Source organism: Peromyscus maniculatus, chromosome 6 (assembly GCF_049852395.1).
Source record: "Peromyscus maniculatus bairdii isolate BWxNUB_F1_BW_parent chromosome 6, HU_Pman_BW_mat_3.1, whole genome shotgun sequence".
Classification (NCBI taxonomy): domain Eukaryota; kingdom Metazoa; phylum Chordata; class Mammalia; order Rodentia; family Cricetidae; genus Peromyscus; species Peromyscus maniculatus.
In genome coordinates, this window is record NC_134857.1 from 61600033 (window position 1) to 61624933 (window position 24901).

The window sequence follows — 24901 nt, forward strand, 5'->3', positions numbered from 1 at the left end:
GAGTCTTTGGTGTAAAAGCAACAGGAAGGGGCAACCAGAGAGGGAGGAAATAGAGAGCAAGGATGAAAGAGTATTTGAAATGGAACAAGAAGAAAATAAAATCAAACTGTTGCCAAATAATCCCTGCCTTGGGACCTTGTCTGGGGGTGAATGATCCAAGTGGGCACTAAGCCTGATGTTTCTCATTTCCCTTTTCACACCATGGAATAAGAAGTAATCGCCTTAGCAGGACTTACAGCCCTGATTGCATCACCTGACAACCGGACTGGCCCCTTTGAGATAAAGCTTTTTTGCTTTGTTTCCTTTCTTTGGAAATGAAAACATTTGATGGATAACCACTCGTTATTCAATCACTGGTTTCAGTGAAAAAACAGAATCCCACAGATCTCATTCGTCCCTTGTCCTAGTAAACAAAGCCAAGGGGCAATCCCAGAAAATAAATAAACCAAACCAACCAACCAAACAAACAAAAAACCTGTTTCTATGCTTTTCATGTGAGGTAGAATTAGGATATTTTATTTATTTGCTTTCTGAGATTCAAGTCTCTTACTGAAAAATATCAATTATTTTCCTCTGTCAAGACTTGTGTCCCCAGGAAGTGTAAAGACTGTGTGCACACCAAGTCTCCTTTGCTGATTTCAGTCTTCATCCAGTGGGGATGAGCTACCGCTTCTACAGCCAAGTCCATTTTATCATTTAAAATGTTTGAGGTTCATGTGTGAGTGCTTACACGTGCTTACACATGTTAGTGCGACATGTGCATGCTGCTGCCCACAGGGACCAAAAAAGTGTCATAACCCCTGGAACTGGAGTCATAGACTGCCCTATGAGTGGGTTCCAGGTCCTCTGCAGAATGATAGTTTCATTTCTTAAATGAAGCTCCTTGACTTGACCTTACTAATGCCCGATATAGTTATCACCACATATGTAAAGGTGGTCTATCAAATATAAACTGTTATTTAGTTGTGACTAATTTATTAGTGACTCACACAACCTGGGTGCAATGAACAGCTGTACACACACACACACACAAAAAAAAAAAATCACGTTAGTGAGATGCTTTTGTAAAACTTCTTACAAGTTAAACTGTGTCAGAAAGTAAAGGACATGTTCCTTAGAGGAGAGGGATCTGAGTACTCTGCACCTTGTCTTATTAGTAGCATGCTTTCTTTGGAACCATCTTGAGTCTATATTTACAACTGCTGTCCAAACCACGGCTTCCTGTCAATAATAGTACCGCGAAACAAAGTGAACTTCATTGAAAGTGGAAATACCTAGGATTCGCTGGGTAAGGATGAGTAACTAAGTATTTCAGAAACTGTTCCACCTTAGAAATGAGATTCTGAGCCTCTTGATGAGTGCTTTTTACCCTTTGGTCTGGTAATCCCCACACTGAGCATGACATAGATACCCAAAGAAACGAAAGAAAGTCCTCGGTGATTTTGTAAGCGATGAATGAATCTGCCCTTTACTACAAGAGGAGCAACTGTTAAAAGAATATATCTACATTCTGATCTTACTCTAAGCAGGCTAGATTCAAGACAACTGTTTTCCACAGAGAAAATGGTAAGAAGAGTTGGGTCTGGCCTCTGTTGCCAGGCAAGGGCTGTGGCTTATCCTTACCGTGCAGTACCACGATTAGTAACCTATTCCTTTACCTTAAATGAAACATTGCCTTGTGATCAATAACTACCATTTGCATCACCTCGTCCTTTGCTCTGTCTCTGATTACCATCTTTTTACTCCGTTTTGTTAAAGGTAGACTTTTTTTTTTTTTAAGTTAACAGGTATATGTGAGGCTAAACATTATTTTTCTGTGTGCCTGACTTATTTCATTTATCATAATGTCCTCACATATTGTAGTAAATGACAGAACTTTAAGCATTTTCCCCTTTTAATGTGTAAATCATTTTTTCACACACCCCACATTTTATTTACTCATCTGTATATAATAACTAAATTTATTCCATGCTTTTGCTATTGTGAGTAACACCAAAGTGAGGATGAGAGTACAGAAGTTTACTTGATATACTGGCTTATAATCATATATAATAATTATATCCAAAAGTGGGATATACATAATTCTGCAATGTTTTTTTGAGAAGCCTCCTTATTACCTCCTAAATTAACTCTACAACCAGTGTTGTATAAATTATCATATTGTACTTGAAACTATATCCTGGTGCTTAGAAAATAAATCCAACATTTTAATTAAAGGCAAGATAACCACTTAGCTTATAAATGCACAAAGAATTCTAGGGCCTGTTCTTCCATAGGGCTGGTCTTTCATTACAGTTTATATGTCACATTAAGGCAATTTTTGTCTTTAAGAACTGGTGTTTGCTAGGCTGAGGAGATGGTCAGTGTGTTAAATGTTTTCAGTACAAGCACAAGGATTCAAGTTCAGATATCCCAGGTTTCATATAAGAAGCCATGTATGGCAGTGCCCATTGTATCCCCAGTGCTGGGGAGGCACAGATAGTGAGATCCCTGAAGTTTGCAAGCCAGCCAGTCCAGTTTAGAGGGTAAGCTGTAGACACTTACATCTGCACAAGCATGCCAGCCACAGTCATGTATGCCTACCCCCTAAAAAGCAAACGATAGTGTTTATTAAACAGTTTATTGTTAGATGCTATGATCATACCATGTATAAGTACTTTCTCTCATTTAATCCTCACAAAACCTTTCTCTGAGTTAATGACTGTTATCTTTGTTTTGTAAAAGAGCTTCGGCAGTGTTCAAAAGAGACTTGTAGAGAGTTAGTGATAAATAGTGCCATTTAGGGTAGAATGATTCTTCACTGTGTCTTGTCTAATCAGAGACACCATGATTCTTTCAAACATGGACTCCTAACCTACAGCCAGGCTTCTGCCTCTGCCTTTCTCATTCTTGCATGTATGACTGTTTTATTTCATAACCTGTTTGTATCACTGCCATGGGCATAGTCGGATTGACCAGATGAGTTTTGTTTGGCGATGGAGCTGGTATTTGTGAAGCACCATTTCCTTGTATGTGCCTCATCATGTTTTCTGTGTTAGGGTAATTACTATTTTACACAAATATTCTAGAAACCTTATCAAGATTTTGATTAAAAAAAAGTCCATGACTTTTTTGTCATTCAGTAATACATTTTCTCAGACAGTAGATAGTCATTCATTATTGGCTAAATGTATTTCTTTGTTGTTTGGCCATCTGCAGTGACCTACATTTTTTCTCCATGAAGTTTCTGAGTCTTAGGTCATAAACAAAACATATTAATCTTTGTATATCACATTTACTGAATTTTCTTATTTATTCTCGATCCTTCTAAAAGCTCAAAGTCTAAAGTAAATTGATTCCTGTCTTTCCTGACCCACACCCACTCTTGTTAGATCTACTCAACAGAGATGATGTATAACAGTTACCTCCATAGCACACCAATCCTGCTGCCCTCTGCTTATGCTTTTCAGCCTTTCTACTAACCCTATTGAAGTTTGTTCTCAAAATCTATTAGCTGGGAGTAGGGGAGGTTCTCCTGGTAAAATGCCTGACTTGCAGTGGTGAGGATCTGCTCAGTCCCCAGAATGGGTGCAAAAACACCAAGTATGATATATTCTTATAATACCGGGGAAGGAACTGCCAGGATGTCTGTGGGCTTGCTGCAAAGCCAGTCTAGCAGAAATAGCAAACACTTGCTTCAGCAGGAGACCTTGACTCAAAAACTAAAGTGGAGAAGCCCTTGAGGAAAGCATCATGATATCAACCTCTAGCTTCCTCAGTGGAGTTCCAGGACAATGATAGACCCCATTTCAAAGGAAGGGGGTAGCATTCCTCAGTGTCTCACAGGAAATTGACCTCTGGCCTCATACAGGTGCAAATATGCACAGACATGCACTAGCTCTCTCTCTCTCTCTCTCTCTCTCTCTCTCTCTCTCTCTCTCTCTCTCTCTCTCTCTCACACACACACACACACACACACACACACACACATCTATAAGCAACCAAGGATGTTTGTTTATTTTCGCTGTTCTTATCACAACACTTTTGTTTCTTCCATTTCAAATTTATCTACACTCCTTCTCTGAAACCCCAAGGTAGTAATGGGAACCCTCACTCTGCTCGGCTGTAATGATCAAGTTTGCTAGCTTCATTTCACAGAATACATGCCGTCAGTTTCTGTTAGGAAAATTTTCATCCGAATTTGAAAGTTTTCTGCTGTTACTTTTAATTAACTGCTTAGTTAATTAAGCCATATTAGCGATTCACTTACTACTTTGATCATATTGTTGTTATTCCTTTTAATATTTTGTAGAGCATTTTTACATTCATTTTTATTTATGGATAAATCTCATACTGGGCCAATTATTCTAATCATGTAATCTATTGATGGCGGAGAGATAAGAAACTTTTTGCAATAGCCTACATGAGTAAAATGGGCCATATTTCTGAATGCTAACTATTGCCATTTCAGAGAATTCAATTCAAGGTTTAGGTTAGGGTTTTTTTTTTGGGGGGGGGGTGTTATTTTACTATTAATTGGGAAGATTACCATTTTCAATGTTTTGCAATTATATATGAGAAATTGGAATTTATATTTGTTTATAGTTTAATAGAGGTCTCATAAAACCTCATTTCATTTCATCCTTTCTACTGACAAATCTTGAACAACTTTTAAATTTCTCTAAGAGTTGTTATTTACTTTAACTGTTTTTACTAAGTTGATAGGTCATATTTTAGCTACCTATTTCATACAATTTTCCAAATATATTCAGTGAAAAATTTCATAAACTATAAAATTTAGATACTTTTTTTTTTTGGTTTTTCAAGACAGGGTTTCTCCATGTAGTTTTGGTGCTTATCCTGGATCTCACTCTGTAGACCAGGCTGGCCTTGAACTTACAGAGATCTGCCTGTGTCTGCGTCCCAGGTGCTGGTATTAAAGGCATGTGCCAATGCTACCCAGCTAGACACATTCTTAAGTGTAATTATATCTTCTGCCTGGTTTAGTGGCTGTGTTTATTGTCATTTCTTTTTTTCTTTCATTATTCTCTTTTACTCCCAGTTTTTGTTTTTAATTATGAATATTAACTTTGCCTTTGATTCTTAACAGATTTTATTTCCAGTAATTGTCCTTTTTTACTTTTTCTCTTGTCCTTAATTATTCTTAGTTTTGTAAGTTGAATTGTTGGCTTAGTAAAGTTGCATTACTTTTATTTAGTAATAAGATGAATTTAAAATCTTAACTTCATACCATGGCAATTTGAACCACTTCTCATAGGGTGAGCTGTCCTGTAGCTGGAAGGTTTCTCCAGTCCCACCAGGCCCCTGCAGTCCTGTGGCCTGCTTATAAAATAATCAATCAAGAGCTTCTATTAATTATCACTGCTTGGCCATTAGCTCAGGCTTATTACTGACTAGCTCTTACACTTAAATTAACCCATAATTCTTATCTATGTTTATCCATGTGGCTTGGTATCTTTCCTCAGTTCTGCCTTGACATCTTGCTTCCTCTGTGTCTGGCTGGTGACTCCTGACTCAGCCCTTTCTCCTCCCAGGATTCTCCTCGTTTACTTGCCTTGCCTATACTTCCTGTCTGGCTACTGGCCAATCAGCATTTTACTTATCAACCAATCAGAGCAACACATATTCACAGCATACAGAAAGACATACCACAGCACTCTCCTGTTCCTGTGAGAATTTCTCCATTATTTGTTGTTAGTCCTGGGAATTGTGATTGTATGTTTGGCTCCCACAGTCTACATTGTTTTAAAATTCTCTACAAAGATTTTAGAGTCACTCATAATAAACTTTATCAAATTAATTATAGTAAATACCTAAATTAGCAAGGTACATGTTCAGTTACATTCATTATAGTCTGTGTTTTCCAGCCCTTAAACATGACTTCATGGTCAGTTTTTGTGCAGAAACCTACAATTTCTCTATAGTTAGTTAGCCAAATAGAATAAATTTAATTATAGAGATGTATTTTAAAAATAGTGAGTAGTATCTTAGCTGATACTTCTTCTCCTTCTCCTCCTCCTCTTCCTCCTCCTCTTCCTCCTCCTCTTCTTTTTCTTTTATTTTTCTTTACTTTTGTTTTGTTTTATTTTCAAGACAGAGTTTCTCTGTGTAACCCCTCCTGGCTGTCCTGAAACTCACTCTGTAGACCAGGTTGGCCCTGAACTCACAGTGATTCATCTGATTATGCCTCTTGAGAGCTGGGATTAAAGGCATGCACCACCATCACCCAGCAGGTCTTATCTTTTAAGATAGTAGTTCTCAACCTTTCTAATGCTTCGACCCTTTAATACAGTTCTTCATGTTGTGGTGATCCCAACCATAAAATTATTTTTATTGCTACTTCGTAACTGTAATTTTGCTATTGTTTTGAAATATCATGTAAATATGTGTTTTTCTATGGTCTTAGGCAACCCCAGTGAAAGGGTTGTTTGATCGTCAAATGGTGTGGACCCACAGGTTGAGAACAGCTATTCTAAGACGTTGGAGTTTAAGATTTGTCCTTTGAAACTGAAGGGGTAACATTACAATTAGTTACCTTGTAAGCTTAGCCAAATTGTTTAACTTCTCTATATTTAGTAACTCATAAACTCATAATCAGAACCTTCCAGTTAGGTTTGCTAAGAGGATCTATTGGGTTAATATTCAGAAGCACTTAAAAAAAGTGCCTGACACATTGTAATCACCTCATAAGTAGATAATTATTTCAAAGCCTTTTCAGTATTAATTAGACTCTAGAAGAATATCTGGTCTTTGAATAGGAGTCTGAAGATTCTGTTTGTGTTTGGGTAGCAAAAGTATGAGCCGATAAGCTCTGTACAGTAATTGCCATCTTATTATTTTTATTACCTATCCCAACCTGCTCCTGATCCAGTTGACACTTGCAGAGCCAGGCTTTCTATAATCCACACTTGTTTGGCACCGTTTCTCACCACTGTCAGGCTTGATAATTCATGGGACAGGTTTAATTGACAGGGTTTTAGTCAGTATGAACTAGAGACAGCCTGTTCTGCAGGGCTGGTTTATTTTTGTTGAAAGAAGCTGGGTGTCTGACAATTATGTTTACCAGTGAATTTATTTCTCTGGTATACTCCTTACATTCTTTGGAGTAAGAAAATAGCTCCCATATCCTCACAGTTTCTACGTTCCCACAGGAGAATGAAAATTTTGTCTACAACATTAGACTTGTTTGTTAAACATAAAAGAACATAAATCCTCCCAGAGTCCCAGGAGTATGGCAGAGACAGGGAGTCATCATTCCCAGCCACTTTGCACTGTGTGTGCTGCATCATGTTGCCCTGGGAATGTGATGTTTGATTGGCTCATAAAATAGGCTTAGTAAATCCTTTAAATAGTGGTATGGGCAATTGTTCACCTTGAAAATTAATACCTGGGAGTGTATTGTAAGGATTACTGTGTCTCCAGTATGGTCAACTGAGCAGGTAGGAATGGCTTGTTTTAAATTTCCCATTCCTTTCACTATGCCCTATGTCTTAGTTAGGGTTTCTATCACTACGATGAAGCACCATGACCAAAAAGCATGTTGGGGATAAAAGGGTTTAATAGGATTATATTTCAGCATTTCTGTTCATCACTGAAGGAAGTCAGGAAAGGAACTCAAACAGGACAAGATCCTGGAAGCAAGAACTAACACAGCGGCTATGGAGGGGAGCTGCTTACTGACTTTCTTCCCATGGCTTTCTCAACCCACCTTCTTATAGAACCCAGGACCAACAGTCCAGCACCTAGATCTCATGGAGGCATTTCCTAGACTGAGTTTCCTTCCTCTGATGACTCTAACTTGTATCAAGTTGACACACAAGACCAGACAATACAACCAACATGTATGGTTTTTCTCATTTGTTTCTTTCTTCCTTTTCTTCATGATGCTTTGACCTATATTAGTAAACATTAAACAAACAGCTTCTCATATGAATTCCATATTCTTTTGAAGGCATCTGTCAGGGAAAACAAAGTAAGAAACATAACCCTGTGTAAATCATGAGAGAAAATTACTGGCTTTAAATGTATTAAGCTTTTCCATTTAAAAATATCTTAGTTCCTAAAATTATGTGAGAAAAATGAAACTAAAGAATGTTGTTGCATTACTTAGGGGGAAGATTCATAACTATAGTTGGCCCATATGTTGTCTTTTTATTAATACTTTTTTCTTTAATCCTAATACTATATAAAATGTTGGGTTTGATTCTATCTAGTGTATTTATAGTACATTGTATTTTAAAATCTATCAATCATTTTTTCAAGCATGTCAGACTTCTCTCTCATTAAAAGTTTTATAACTTTCTCTTTATTATCTTATATTCAATCTAGAGAAGCCATCATTTATTTATATGTGCAGTTGTTTTAAAAAATGGTTTCTGTGTTAGGTGAAGTTTGGGATGTATTCCTCAGTATTTGAGCATTTTCTTAGCAAGTGTTAGACCCAATGTTCAGAAGTAAAAGAGAAAGCTGGAATAATAGCACAGTGATTTTATAAGAAAATATTGTGTGCTACTACCTAAATGCATATTATCAGCTACCCTAAAAATATAAATAAGCTATCAGTAGTTTGCTTCTACTTGGTAAGTATTAGTAGATTTCTCAGTATTTGTTTGGTACTAGGCTTTTCTAAATTAGTAACTTTTGGCAAAGTTCTAAGTAAAATACATCTTCCCTAACTAGGAAAATTGAACAATGATGATAGGAATTAAGATAGGAACTAGAATTGAATTATTCATAGATTGAATGTCATGTAATTTTGTTCTATGCAAAATATTTAAATTTTAAGTGTCTGATCAATCTTGAGTTTGATAATAGCCAATCTGAAGGCTTTGAAAAATATTTCATATTTTTCCAACTGGTCTTCACTTCTTGTTCTCTTTAACTTTTGCATCTAATGAGCTCCCATTCAGGCCTACTTGGAAACAACACACTTATCTGCTCCATAGATGTTTTGCACATATAAAATTTCCATTGCCTAGATAAGCAATGATGTCTCTACCCCTTTGCCTCCTCACAGGTATGATTTTGTAGAAGTTGAGGAGCCCAGTGATGGAAGTATTTTAGGATGCTGGTGTGGTTCTGGGACTGTGCCAGGAAAGCAGACTTCTAAAGGAAATCAAATCAGGATAAGATTCGTATCTGATGAGTATTTTCCATCTGAACCTGGATTCTGCATCCACTACAGTATTGTCATGCCAGTAAGTACCACTTTGAGATTATCCTTACTTAAATAAGTCAGCTATTTTTAACTTGAATTCCTCATTGTAAAATGAGAATCAGAATATGAAACATCCAAAACCATTCTTTAGCTTGGATTCTTCTTTTTTACCACAAAGGTCTCATTATAATTGTTATAATCAACTTAAGCATTTTCTCTGTAGATGATTAGAAATGCTAAGTGCCTTAAATATGTAGTAAAATGAAATATGTGATTTTTTTTATAGTTATAGGAAGATAGCAAACTAGGGAGATGGCTCAATTGGTAAAATGTTTACCCTGAACAAATGAAGCTCAGATTTCAATCCCCAGAACTCACTTTAAAAAGCCAAGCATGGCTACTTATATTTCTGCTCTGGGGATGCAGAGAAAGACATGTGCCTGGGACTCTCTGGCCACCAGTCTCTAGCCTAGGTGGTGAGCTCCTGCCCAGTCAGAGATCCTGCCTCAAAAACTCAAGATCCTGAAATCTCACTTAGATTCATTACTTGAAACTTGCAAGTAATGTGTCCACAGTGCACCCGAGGGACTAGGTCATGTTTGTGTCAGTATTTCCAACATGAAAATCATATTCAATGCATGTTTAAATGGTATTGAGTGTGATGAGCTATGCATGCAGATTTTGTATTCTGTGTTCAGTTCCTCTAGCATCTCTCAACCTGGATGCTCTACTCTGGCCACTAAACTGCCCTGAACTGGGCTGTAGGAGATCGAACTGTATGAGTAGATGAAGATGTTATAATTACTCTAATCATCTTTAGGGAAACAGCAGTCTATGGGCTGAAAGAAACAAGAGAATATGAAGGTCGAATCCTACATTTCCTAAGAAGTGTAATCTGATGATGTTAGAAAATTGCTATTTTTTTTCTTCCACTTCCACAAACTTTGGCTCATTTGTGTTCACATTTACTTTGGTAGCTGACCTGCCACTCCTTACCCTACCATTTTGGCTTTATGTACCCCTCACTACTTTCTTAGAAACACATCCATTCCATTTTCAGTAACTGTCTGCCGAATAGTGGGATTTGGTGAGTGACAATGTGACAGGTGATTATGCTTTCAAGCCTGGCAGAATGTTTTGAATTATCACTGTGTGTTGCTAAATGTCACCCTCCCTCCCCTCACCCACACCTGTGCTAACCCTGGCCAGGCAAGATTCATCAGTCTGAGCCGTGAATCAGATAAATGAAAGCCTAAAGGAAGAAAGCATACTTCTTGGAGAGCCGACTTAAAGGATCTTGTGGTATTTGCTCAGGGGCAATTGTCCCTGCATTATCCCTCATTCACTTCTTTCCTTCTGTCATGGATGCATTTTCTTATTGACATCCCCACTTCCCTACAAGTGCTGACCAGACTGACTGCAGAGTCCTAGCTGCAAAGCAGGACCTGCTGTACTGCTGACCACAACGGCTTCCTACTTTGGTAATGATGCAAATAGCATGAACCATAGGCATCAGGAGACCGTTAGCTTTCTGTACTAAGTTGTGTTGCACAGGCCTAGCTTAATACCAGTCCCACAGCATTACGCTTTTCTGGAAATTCGGCCGTCTTCCCACAGACTTGTCTAAGACCGGAGTGGGATATCCTAATGTCTCTGATGTTGTGTGTTACCTTTGTTGTCACTAAGGACAGAGAAGACACATTAGAGAACCCCAGTTACAACAATGATGCCATGTATTTTCCAGATGCTGCTCACGTGTTAGTCTGTGGTACTAGGGATACAGCTGGACTGTGGTGTCATTGTTGTCTGGGTTCCCTTGTTCTGGTAAGGGGAGGCCTGAGTTGGGAGGCAGTTAATGATATATCCACTACAGTCAATGAACTTAGGATACACTATCCATTTTTAAACCATTTTTATTATTTATAAAAATCATCCATATAAACAGCCTTTTCTACTTTTGGTTATCTAAATCGATATGAATATGTGATTGATATAACTTGATATGAATATTTTACATCAACCTGACACAAAAAACTTAAGTCAGTGAATGATTTTTAAATCTCAAACTATGGGACAAAAAAATGTACCTTAAAGTGAGTTATATTTTCAAAGTAAGGAGCTTGCTCTGTAGTTTCATTTGTGAAAAGGAATGGACATCAAATTCTGGTCTGCCATGAACTCTCTGTGGTTCAAGTTACCATGTCATAGAAGAAAAGTATACAAAGATCTATTTTTGTTACAAGCATTTTTTTTTTTGGTCACGCATGCCCATTAAGTAATTGTGTCTACTGTTGTAAAATGATTTACCCGAGAGCTAAGCAAGGAGTTCTGGATTATTTTGAATAACACAAGTTGAATGAATATTTCATGATTTATAAATATATTTTGCTTTATATTGCTGAAATGTTGAAACAGATTTTTTGGATTACCAAGTAACTTGGTATAAGGCCAATTAAATGTGTCTCTCTATTTTTCTGTGTTATATTGGTGTCATTAGCTAGGCTTAGTTTTAAAACTACCACTGTGAGATGTTGACGTAATGTCATAATGAGTTATAGCTTAAAAAAATACTACATAGGTTTAAAATTTTAACATCTTAATGCTATTTCAAATAAAATATTATGGAAATATAATTCCCTAGTCATGTATCATTGATAAATACTGAAAGATCAATCTGTGTAAATTTTATAGTAAATGATATATTAAGTTTTATGATTGTTCACAAGAAGTTAATAATGTCATTGGTATTTTCCCCTTTATGATGAGAGGGGAGAGAGAGAAAGAGAAAAGGAGGGGAGGGGGAAGTGCTCACACACACAGCCTGGTAGATTAGTAGTGAGAGATTGTTTAAGAAAAATGAAAACATTGGGACCTTGTTTCCCTTCGAAGCCCACACACAGTGAAAGCCTGAACATAAGTCAAATCTCTTAGAAAGAAAAATTCTTGTTTAATGTTGGAGTAATGTGTATTAGGTTATGTATGCCATGCTCTGTAGTACAGCACCAACACCATTATTTAAAATGGTAAAAAAAAAAAGCAAAGACTAAACAGAACAATTTTTCATCCAGTATCAAATATCTAATTAAAAGTTTTATTTCTCAGTTTTTTAGGAAACTGTTTCAAAAAGGCATATCTGAGGTTTAAGTAAAAATGTATAAATTTGGGTCTGCATCTTTTCGGGGGTTTTCCTTTTCTTAATATGTAAAACATTTTTTCTTGAGTATAATGCTGCATATAAAATGCTATTTTTAATGTTTACAAAATGTGAGGGCTTTAGTTTTTCTCCTTCCAATAGGGTGAAAATTTTGATTAATTATTGCACTAATAATATATTTTCTTAAGTAATTTTATTGAATCTCACTTTTAACAGTTTTGAAGTTACTGAGATGTAATAAGATAATACTTCTAGCAAATTATTTACTCTGTTTTACCATTTGATGGGTATTGGTCTATATTGAGAGAACGAGATCCTGTAGCTACCATCGCATTTGACTGCCATGTATCACCACCATTTTCTTTATTGCTGGGGCATGTGGATGGCAGTTAGGCAAATAATGAATGGGGCACATCACTCACGTCCACTTCAGACCAGCGACCTTTAAGATTCTACCAAATTTGTCCTATTTTTTTTTAATGTTTTACCTCTTTCCAAGTATGCCTATTCAATGACACCTACTTGGCATAGAAGTTTTTGTTATTTTTGTTAGTAAAATTATGTAAGAAGAAAACAAACTAATGCAACTCTCAATAAATTTAAAAAAAAATATCAAAACCCTGCTGTGCTGTATGGGGGAGTGCAGCCCTGGTTCTGCGTTGTAACTGCATCAGAACCCGGTTGTATTTCTTCACACCAAGTTTGTAAATGACTTGTCCTGAGTTAAATCAGTGTGCAGCCATTGTGGTGGTTTCTTCTGTGGGGAGGGGTTAGAAGGACACTTGGTGCCTGAGGTGCCATTGAGGAATGCATGACTGATTGCCAGGACAGTTATTAATTATGCAGACAGAGAACAAAGCAGTTCAGTGGATACTGGAGTTGGGAGAGGAAGGAGGGAGGCTGCTGTCCTTTCCTTCTGGCTGTGCTGGGAGACATTTCATGTCAATGTTCTGAAGAAAGACTTCTCCAGGCTGATGACAAAATTCATTGTTTTGATCAGGTGAAGAAATACTCCAATTGACTCTTTAAGGAAGCCTTCAAATTCAGTTTTCACTTTTTTACTTAGAATAAAAGCAACAAACTCCTTGGAGTGGTACCTACATCCAGGTACTGTGGGGGCAGTCCTCACTGGCAGAATATGTCAATATTCTCCAAAATGTTAAACTTAACAGTTCATTGCCTCACACTTCCACATTGCCCTATTAAACTAGAACTTGCTCTCAAAACAAATTCTAATTTACATAGACAAAGAACAAATAAACTGATGATGGTCTTAAAGGTCTTAGTAGGTATGGATACTTTAAGGGCATTGCAAGCAGCTGTCAAATGGCTAGATTCTTTAAAAATACACAAGATTTTTATGTATTTAGGAAAGGAACCATGAGATGTCACTGAATCAAGAATATTTCACAATTGCTGCAGAGACTGAACTTCACTAAAAGTGGTTTACTCCATCATCAGACTGGCTTCCACCCAAGGGCAATGTTCTTCATAAGATATAATCACACCTTTCTGGTTTCTACTGACTCTTTTGTTGTGGTTATTTTCATGCCTTCCAAGAAGGGGCTTCACATACACTGTTTAGAGAAAATAGCCAGAACTCCTGCAGCATATGCAGAAGGCAGGTAGATATTTGAATGGAGTTATAAGTAAAAGCCATGAACAGTTGGAAGTATGAGTTTCAAAAATCAATATTATATACCTAAGACCAGAGAGATTGGAAAAATTGGAGTTAGTTCAGGAGCCAGACCTTGTAGAAGGTATTGTACTCCAAAGATTAATGTGAGTGGAATTATAAATTGAGGGGTTTGCATTGAAGCCCCATTGTGTTTTTATTTGGATTTTTTCTGTGTAAATCTTACAGGCACACACACATATATGCATGCATGTGTGTGTGTGTTGGTGTGTATATGTGTGAGTGCGTGTGTTTATGTGTGTTGTGTGTGTGTATGTTTGTGTGTTGTGTGTGCATGTGTGAGTGTGTGTGTATGTGTGTGTTGTGTGTGTGCGTGTGTGCATGTGTGAATGTGTGTATGTGTGTGAGTGTGTGTATGTGTGTTGGTGTGTATATGTGTGCATGTGTGAGTGTGTGAGTGTGTGTGTGTATGTGTGTGTTGTGTGTGTGCATGTGTGAGTATGTGCATGTGTGAGTGTGTGTGTGTGTGTGTGTGTGTGTGTGTGTGTGTGTATAAGTACATGCATGTGCCTTGCATGTAAAGACCAAAGTACAAACTCGGGTGTATCTACTCAGGAATGACACCCCCCTTTTCCCTGAGGTGGTCTTTCATCAACCTGGAACTTACCAGGTAGGCCAGGCTGGCCAGCTAGAGACCCCCAGCCATTCTCCTGCCTTGGTAACTCTCCAACCCTCACATGAATTATTTCAATAAACTTTGTTAAATAAATAATTATTATTTTTTGGAAATCCAGAGTTTATTTTTTAATTATAGATTTCTTTTTTTATATAGTATTTTCATTTTATAATTAACTTAATTTCACATATCAGCCACAGTGTCCCTGGTCCTCCCTCCTGCCACCCTCTCAGCCTCCCCCCAACCCACCCCACACTCCCACCTCCTCCAAGGCAAGGTCTCCCCTAGGGAGTTGAGAAAATTTAAATATATATGCTAATATTTCCCCAAATTCTAGTACTTTGACTCTATCTTGCTTTAAAGAAAAAAAATCCATATAAATATATAATTTGCCAAGTGAGTGATTTGGGACATTTTAAGAAATAGTAGAGGAATTGTTGAGAAGTAAAGAATGTCATAATTCTTAAAGAAAGACTGAACAGTCACACTAATAAAACCTTGAACAATGATTCAGAATGAATTTGATATCAAATATGACAAACAACTCTGAAGAGCTTATTATAAATGCCTATTTTCACTTGTCATAGATTCTCTTTTGTTCTGGAATGATACCAGTTGTTTTTCCATCAGCCTTACTTAGAGATACTGATGCAAGGAACTGTGTATGGCGTTGATCTGGTGCCATTGCTTTGGGTGGAAGCATGGGGCAATGGCTGTAAAATATAAATTGGGCAGGAGTTTTATTACAACATTGGAGAAATGTTTTTATAGTCAAACAAATAAGCTTATTTTGTGACTGGACTTGGAATCTGTGTGCATATTTAATATCTAGTGTATCATGTATTTCCTCTTTACTGTTCAGCATGCAGAAAGAGTGGTAGGAATTTCTCATAGCGTTTATATGGATGTGTTTCAGATCACAGCACTTGCCTGCATGCTCCAACTTTCCTAAGATGCATATGTCGGACTATCAATTTGTCAACTGTCAGTATCTGTTAGTCATAATGCTATGATGGATTACCCTCTGTTTTTGTTCTTGCTCAGCACTAGCCTTATCTGGTTCTTCACAGATGTTGTGATTCCAGCACACAGCAGGGTTCTAAACCAGATACTCTCTCGTTCCACTATGTGAAGAAACATTTCAATAAAATAAGATAAAAGAAATATTTTTTCATTTCTTCATACTTTGCCATTGCATTTAACTTTTGTTTAACTTAGTATTTTTGCTTATTTTTTATTTTTGGGCAAATTATACACAGTTACTGTATTTACATCATTTCTCCTCCTCCTCTCCCTCACTCCCCTCTGAGTCCTTTCAGTTCACTGAACTCCCTGTCAAATTCATGACCTCTTCTTTAATCATTCTGTGTGTGTGTGTGTGTGTGTGTGTGTCCAACCTACTGAGCCCATTTAGTGTTTCTTGTATGTACAAGTGATTAAGGCTGACCTTGTGGGATTGATAATCTATCCAGGGTTTATCCCCGAAGAAAACTGATTATTCCTCTCTTGGTAGTCATTGATAGTCTCCTTTATCTTTTTTTTAGCTAACCTGGTTAAGGGCTTATACATTTTGATTATCTTTTAAAAGGAACAAACTCTGTATTTCATTGATCCATTGTGATTTTTTTCATTGATTTCCGCCCATGTTTTGATAATTTCTTCAAATGCACTGATATTGGTGTTGATTTGTTCTTTTTTTTTTTCAAATTCTTGAGATAAATCAATCAGTCTGCTCTTTCTGGTGTTTTGATGTGGGCAGTTGGCACTACACATCCACTCTTCTGACTTTCTGTTCTTTACCTCATTTAATTTCAAGAATTATTTTTTTTTGTTTAATCCTCCGATGACCCTTTCATCATTCAATAGTGCATGTTCACGCTGAGTGAGTTTGTACAATTTATAGTTTCTTCTGGTATTTATCTCCTTTTATTCCAGTATGTCTTAATACATGGCCTCTTTTACAAAAACAAGAAAATTTGTATACTGTCATGTTAGGCTGGAATTATTTTGTAGATGCCTATTAAGTCCATTTAGTCTACAATGTCATTTAATTCTAACATTTATATACCTTTTACTCCAAGTTAGTATCTGTCCTTGAAGGTGCGATGTTTTTTTCTTGGAGATAGCAAAACGATTCACCTTGCTTTCTGATTCAGCCAATAAGCTTGTGTCTTTTGATTGAGAGATCGAGACCACTGATAGTCAGAATTATTATTGATAGATTAATAATTTAATTGCTATCATTTTGTTGGTTTTATGGTACTTCTTTTCTTTGACCTATTTCAATAGCCCCTATCCTAGCTTCATTCATTTTCCCCCCATAGTATGTACATTGTTCTCGCATCCAAAGTATTCCTTCTGGTACTCTTTGTAGAGATACTTTGGTGATTATAAATTTCTTTAGCCTGTTGATATCATGAGATTTTCATTATCTTTCATTTATAACCAATAGTTTTGTCAGATCAGTAGTATATTTAGGATATTTGGGAACTTAAATCCATCACATGCCTGCAACTTCTTCTGGGTTTTAAAGATTCCATTGAGCTTTTATGTTGATGGATTTACCTTTATGTGAGTCACATGACTCTAGTACCTGACTGGGCATCTCTTTCCCTGAATTTGGGGAGTTTTCTTCTATAATTTCATTGAAGTTCAGTTCTATCCCTTTGACCTGGATATTTTTTTTTCTATTCCCACAACTTACACATTTTGTTTATTCATGATATCCCAGTGTCCCTGAATAAGGGCTATTACCCATTATCATATTTATTCTAATTGATCCATTTTCTTTATTTCATCTTCAAACCCTAATGTTCCATCTTCTGTGCGAGCCATTGTGTTGCCAAGGCTTCCCATTGAGGGTTTTTAATTAGACTTATTGAATGTTTCATTTCTAATTTCATTTTAATTTTCTTTAGTATTCCTTTTTATTGGATTCAATTTTCATATCCTGAATTATTTCATTCAGCCATTTGTATATTCTTAGACTTATAACCATGTCCCTCTGTAACTAGTGAGACAATAATCTTGCTTAAATGCATTTCTTTGAGTTCATAGGGAGGGAATTGGTGGGAATGGAGATGGGGAAAGCTGCTTCTTGACTGGGTGACAAAAATTGATGAATATAAGGATTTGTGTATAGACTTATGTAGTCCTCATGTCTCTTCAGGAGTTACATGTTCATTTTTGGTGCATTTTCCCTGGCATCCAGTGTTCCTGAATGTTCTGTTCATGAGGCACAGGGACTATTAACAATTATCACTTTATGTAATTGATATAATTCTTTTATTTCATCTTCAAGCCCTAATGTTCTGTCATCTGTGATCAATGTGATATATGTAATTGAAAAAACCTTGTTGGCTTTTATTCTACAAGTATTTGTCTATTTCAATAATACTGTTTATGTGTTAAGATTACATTGAATTCAGATGGATTCACACACACATATACTCAATTTTTTTCCTTTATTAAGAAATTTTTTATTCATTTTACATACAAAGCACAGATCCCCCTCTCATCCTTTCTTCTGCTCCCTCACCCAAGTTTTACCCCCAGCCCACCCTCCCATCCCTTCCTCCAAGGCAAGGCCTCTCATGGGGAATCAGGAAAACCTGGTACATTCATTTGAGGCAGGTCCAAGCCTCTCCTTCCTGCATCAAGGGTGTGCAAGGTGTCCCACCATAGGTAATGAGCTCCAAAAAGTCAGCTCATGAACCATAAATAAGACAGTTGTGTAGTTTGGTCTGTTTAAGGAGCCCCTGGCAGTGGGATCAGGATAAACTCAGTTTTTATGTCTTCCTTTAGTTTTTGATGAAAATCAAAAAGTAAGTACAATTAGCATTTCATACTCATAAAGAGATCAATGTTGACAAGTGAATGTATTATAAATGCTCATCAAAGAAGTTCTTAAAACTTCAAGGTCCTCCACTCTCAATGGCTCCACTTCTGATTTGATTTCAGCTGTAGCATGGTGTTCAGCAGCATGCTTTCGTCTGGAATTCTGCTTGAAATTTTAGGTTCTGATCCTTTCCTTAACTGGCAGTGTGACAGGTGACACAATGCTCCTGAGGTTTGGTGGCCATGGCAGTGGGCCAGTTCCTAGTAAGCAGGTCTATGTTGTATGCTAACATATTTAGTATGTCACCAATATTAAATACATTTTAATTATATTATTTCCAACCCACCTGCAGTGTGTCTAGATAGAATGACCTTATAAAACAATGAGTATGTATTTTGGGGTCATGTGGAAAAGAATGACACAAACTGAAACCAATGCCAGGCCTTGTAATGGATGTTCTTATGTCTTTCTCATTGCCTTTCCACTCTCCCTTCCTTCTCCTTTCCTTCCTTCCCTCCATCCTTTTTTCCTTTCCTTCTTCTATTTTTCTTCATCTTTCATCCTTTTTCTTACTTATTTTCTCTTATTTGTAAAATTTTAATTTGTTTGTTTGTTTGTTTGTTTGTTTGTTTGTTTGTTTAATGACAGAGTTCTGTTGAACTCATTTTGTTGACAAGGCTGGGCTTTGCATACAAGATCCCCCTGCCTCAACCTTCATATTGCTGCGGTTATAGGGGTGCACTACCACACTCAACTTCATGTCATCTAATGACCATGATGTAATGATACTATTATTTGAAATTTAAAATCCAGAGAAGGTAACATTTTAGAAATAAATGTACTAATTAGTTTCTTTTTAATCGATTTTAGATCCCAGGATATTTCTAAAGACCGGTTTTGGAAGTCAGAGAATAATCACTCAGGAAATAAAATGAAATTGAACCTCTCTGATCATCCCAAAACATACTACATACTATTTCTATTGTTATCATAAACAGCAAAGTGATGAATAATGGGGTTTAAGTTGTGTAGTCTGCTTAGAGTAACCTTACAATGCAAAGGCAAGGAAGACAGAAGTTCTTGGGAAGTGATGCTCTTGCAGAGGCCCTGAGTTTGAGTCCGAGCACTCAGTATAGTGTCTTTACAACATCCTGTAACTCTGATCACAAGGCATCTCACCAGCTTCAAGATCATTTGTGCTAGTGTGCATATGCCCACACAGATAGATACAGACAGACAGACAGACACACAATGTATTTGATATATCCTAAAATAATAAACAAATGAAATCATCTTTTGCTAAGTATCTACTTAATAAAATGCCTTAAACTGCAAAAGACTCATAGCATTTTAGTTTGAAAAGAGGCACTTTGTGCACAGTGTCTAAAATAGAACATGCACTCAATACATGTTTAAAATAAATAAAAAAGGAAATGAAATTAGAAGACTAATATATGGATGAGCCTTGCTGTGTATCTGCTTCTATAAACAATGACTGACTCTAGGCCACCAAGGTTCCCAGAGAACCTAGAAGGGAAATTCTGCCAGAAGGATGCCTTGTGCCAAAGCTGTAAGCCCCCGGTCCTGAGTTCCTATCTGTGCACAGGTACCAGCATTCTTGTTAAGCCTAACTTTGTTTCCATGTAGGTCAATGTAATGTTGAGATGGTGAGTGTCTGGCTAGAGTTCTTTCCTGTACTTCTCCATTGCAGGTAGTTTTGTAGGTGGAACATTAAGGCGGTCTTGACATAAAAAGGCTGTATTTGGCAACCAGTTATAAGATCATATTTGACATAGTGGGAAAGTCAAGGTCATATGAACTTGAAGCAGGTACTCAGATCACATTCGTATACAACAGCAGAAAGCAATATGAATGCATGTGTGTTTGTGTTCAGCTTGCTCTCATATGTTATACAGTCCCAGTTTGCACTGCTCAGGGAACGATCCTGACACTATTAAGAAGGGTCTTCCAGCATCAGCCAAGCCAAGCTAGACAATCTCTCACTATATTATTCCAAGTATTTCCAAGGTACTTTCTTTAAGAAAGCCAGGGCTTGTGCTAGAAACTCTTTTTTCTTATTTTGTTTTGTTTTTCAAGACCGGGTTTCTCTGTGTAACAGCCCCAGCTGTCTTGGAACTTGATTTGTAGACCAGGCTATCCTCAAACTCTCAGGGATCCTCTTGCCTCTGCCTCTTGAGTGCTGGGATTAAAGGATGCCACCAGGCCTGACTTCTTTTTGTTTTTAAAATGAAAGGATAATAGAAACCCATTAAAGTGGAAATGATCCAAGATTTTAAAACAAAATCTGAGGTAGGAGTTGGTAATGCATCTCCAAATTAATCTATGCAGTGTTTAATACTGCCTCTGATATTGTGCTTTGATATTATCTTGCATTGCTGTGGAGGAAATACTTTTTCTAGTAGAGAAACATTTTGATAGGGTAAAACGAAAAGTCACTTTCCTGCTGCTGTAAGGTATTGAAATAGCATTAAATGTAATTAGTTGTTGTAGAGAAAGAACTGTGTGAGACCTTGAAGTATGAGGCACACTGCATGCCCAGGCTTGACTTCCAACACCTGAATGGGAAGGTATTAAAGTTGATGACACATACTCTGGATGAGGTCCTTAAAAGCCATATCAAACATTCTGACATAAGTGTTTTCCTTTCTCTATGGGGTATGATGAGTGACAAAGCCCAGGGTTGTCCTAATCCATTACTGATAAATGTAACACAAAGAATTCCCAAGTCTACCAGAGACTTATTTTCATTTGACTTCCTGGGATCCCTTCTGACTTACTCTTTTGCAGAGAATGGATTTATTTCTAACTGAAGTGCTATGTGTCCCTTCGAGTCACCTTTAGAATGCTAAAAGAAGCTTAATATTTGCCATTAAATGTCACCTCACTGGAGTGTGTAATTGAAACGCCCTGATAAGATCTGTGTAATTACCATGTATTTAAGCTGTTTTCCCAAAGTCATGGGATCCTGTGTGTCTCCTTACATAATGGACTTGTTAAATATGCTGCAAGGGCTTTAGGCATTTGTCACTGTTTCTTCTGCTTCACCTCAAATTTCATTAGGCGTTAATTTAAGAATCTCAACTTTTAATGTGAGTTCTCACCTTTTGGAACAGGAGAGGTGGTTCAGCTCCTAAGAGTGTTGCTACTTCTCCCTGAGTTTGGTTCCCATCATCCACATAGCAGCTCACAACCATCTGTCACTTCAGTTCCAGGGCATCTGATGCCACCTTCTACCTTCTGCATCACCAGGCACATTCGTGTTACACATACATATATTCAGACAAGACACCCATACACATGGAAAAATTAATAAAAAAGAAAACACACTCAACTTTTTTAAAAGGCAGCATGATATTGAAACAGACCTGTCCTCCCAGCATATAGGAGGCTGAGTTTGGAGCCAGCCATGACTATACAGTAAGTACTCAGCTAGCCTGGGCTACAACTTGAAGCCCTGACACCACACACACAGGGACATACAGACACACATGGACACCCGGACACACATGGACACACACACGGAGTCACACAGCCACACGCATGGAGTCACACAGTATCATATAGTCCTTAGACATTTCCCTCCCTCTGGCCTTTGTTCCTGACTTTTCATTATTTAAATTATCAGTGTATGGTAAGATGCAGTATTCCTTAAGGAAAGGATTCATTCATTAGAGCTAATGTTTATCTTCTTCAGAGTCTGGAAACCAGGTATCCACTAAGCAACGACCCTATCACTGAGCCATATTCCAGAAACAGCTCTAGTACACCATTTCATGGTTTTATTTTAATATTTGTACTTGTTTTCAGTTTTGTACACAAATATACTGTGTTTTGATTAAATCCACTCCCATTTGGATGAAATCATTCCCCTAGTTCCTCCCTACCTCTTTTCCCTTCCACCCTCGTGTGCTCTTTAAAACACCCACTTCACCTTTTTGGTGCTATCAGTGAGGGCATGCCTACGGCATTTCCTGAACACTTACTGTTCTATTAGACTCTTTCTTTAAGTCACCTCATTTGGTTTTGGCAGAAACCATAGAAAAATTTTCTTTTCACATAAGAGAAAGAATTTCCATAGAGACTACTTCTTGCCAAGTTTCATCGCAAATAAATGCAGAATGCTGTAGTAAAACTTGTAATTTTAGCCATAATGTCATGTTTCCAAATTACTTTTGTTATGTAAAAAAAATTAGTTATTTTGAGATTATTTCTAATTTGTAAGAAATCATAGATTCTATTGACCCTTCATCTATTTTTCCTCAAAAGACACTACCATCTTGCACAGGTGTACGTAGGTGGTTCTCAGCTTATACTCATTTGATCTTTCCAAAGCCTGTTGGTATGATCCATCTTTAGACCTTTACTTGAGGTGCTGAACCATGGTAGCCAACCACAGTGCCCAGACAGTCATGTAGGGACAAACTGGACAAACTCTGCTCTGTGATTTACTGCTTAGTCTGGCAACTGAGTAAGTTAGGTGGACTGCGTGCTTTTTAAACCAGACATTTCCCAATAAGAATTGGTCTATTAGCATGGAACTGCTTTGTACTGAAGAGTACTGGTGTAGCACAGTACAACCTTGAAATAGATATTGAAATAGATATTGTCAGTGCAACACCCCCACCCTCCACATCTTGATTCTTTTTTCTCTGAATGAGAAAAAGTTCAAAGCACCCTACCAGGTAATAAGTACATGAAAAATCTTTCATAAATAAGAGTGAAAATATATCTGGTTCAATCTAAAATAGAAAACGTGTCTTGGTTCAAAAGAGTCCTTCAAAATATCAACTGTTCAAGAGAAAATATTTATCCTCAATTTGGTGCCTTCATAAACATTCTCATCTAAAAGAAGGGGCTTGCACCTGCCTAGGTTCAGTGTACCAGCCTCTGCTGACTCCCCATCAGAGACTTTGACTTTGGGTATGTTGGGATGTAGGGTGGCTTGGGAGAGAGGGCTGGGGGATGGGAGGAGGCAGGAGGTGGAATCTGTGGGTGTTATGTAGAGTGAGTAGAAAATTTCTTAATAAAGAAAAATGAAAAAAAAGTCTGTGGTGTGGTATGGAGGCTTTTTTTTTTTTTGCAATTTAGAATGGAACTCCTATCGTAGATTAATGATTACAAAATAAAAGTAATACCATAAAGCATTCTTCTTGATGTTGGATCCAAAGTGAATGTGTGAAACATAAATAGTCACAATACATAAATCCATGAATGAGCCCTTTCTGCCTGCAAGACAGAGATTAATGAAGTTTCAGGATGCTAAGAGCTCAAGATATAATCTATAGCTTTAAACTAATGTCAAGATTCAGAACTGATTGCTTAAAACGCCTTCATTTCTCCAGAAGAGATTGATGACTTTAGTTTTACTAAATCACTTCTCATACAAAAAAAATTATAGAATTTGGTTTCAACAGGTATGGTATGTGGTAGTATTTACATATTCAATGTAGCTATATAATAACTAAGAGTCAAAGCATTTTCAAAGTAAAAGATGGTACACTCCCAACTTGTTTCTTCATTTTAGAATTGAGTGGACGCCAATTGAGGAATGCCTTTAGAGACTGGTGCATGAGGTGACTTGATTGTTCAAGAGGAGAATCATTAAAATGAGATACATATCATGAACACCGAGTTTCCATTCACTCCCCTGCAGTTAGGGTCAGGGACCTTCTAGAAGCACAATTTGTTAGTCTAAATACTGTCCTCCTTCTTCAAACAACATCACAGTCATAATGCTTCAGTTACGGCTTTCATCTTGGTTTTCTTTCAGTACAAATGAGAACTCCAAAATACTTAAAAGCAATCTGTGTGTGGATCCTTCTAGTGTTTTATGAGTGCCTTCCCTCCTACATTCTATAGTTGTATCTTGCATACCTAATTTAATACCAAATTTTATAGCAGCTCATTTATATGGAGTACTTCCAAAGCATTCATGCCAGTTTCATGGAGCAAAGAACCCACATTTGATTGGGTTATATAGTGTTTAACTAGGTTAATAATTGCAGTAAAAAGCCCTACTGATATAAACACTTGGGAACAAATTGTGAATCAGTAAGTGTCAGTTCAAGTGGTTGGAGGAACAGAGTATTGGTAGCTATTGCTTAGTGAATTGTGGGCATCATCAATCAAGCTCTTCTGCCATTGGGGAGACGATTACGACAATAAGCTAAGTGAAGGGCCTTTCAGATAATGCATGTAGCATTTGTCCTTTGTGCAGTTTCCACGTAGACTCTGTGTGGCCCAGTGTCACGGGAAGGTGCAGTTCAGGGCATGAGGTCAGTACAAAGGTAATTGGCAATTGGGTCCTCCTAGGGTGTTAAGGTAGCTGAGGACATATCTGTTTCAGTGTGTATATGTTATCCATCTTTGTTCCTTTACATAATTATCCTGTGGTTTAACTTCAGTATTTTTCAATCCAT

At 37.2% G+C, this 24901-nt stretch overlaps 1 protein-coding gene across 1 annotated transcript in view; it reads left to right on the top strand.

Moving 5' to 3' along the window:
* Pdgfc (platelet derived growth factor C) overlaps nt 1–24901 on the top strand; it is a 166019-nt gene that overhangs the window by 111466 nt on the left and 29652 nt on the right. Inside the window, exon 3 of the mRNA XM_016003806.3 lies at nt 9017–9197. Within this exon, the coding sequence (XP_015859292.1) occupies nt 9017–9197 (181 nt within the window). The remainder of the gene's footprint in view (nt 1–9016; nt 9198–24901) is intronic.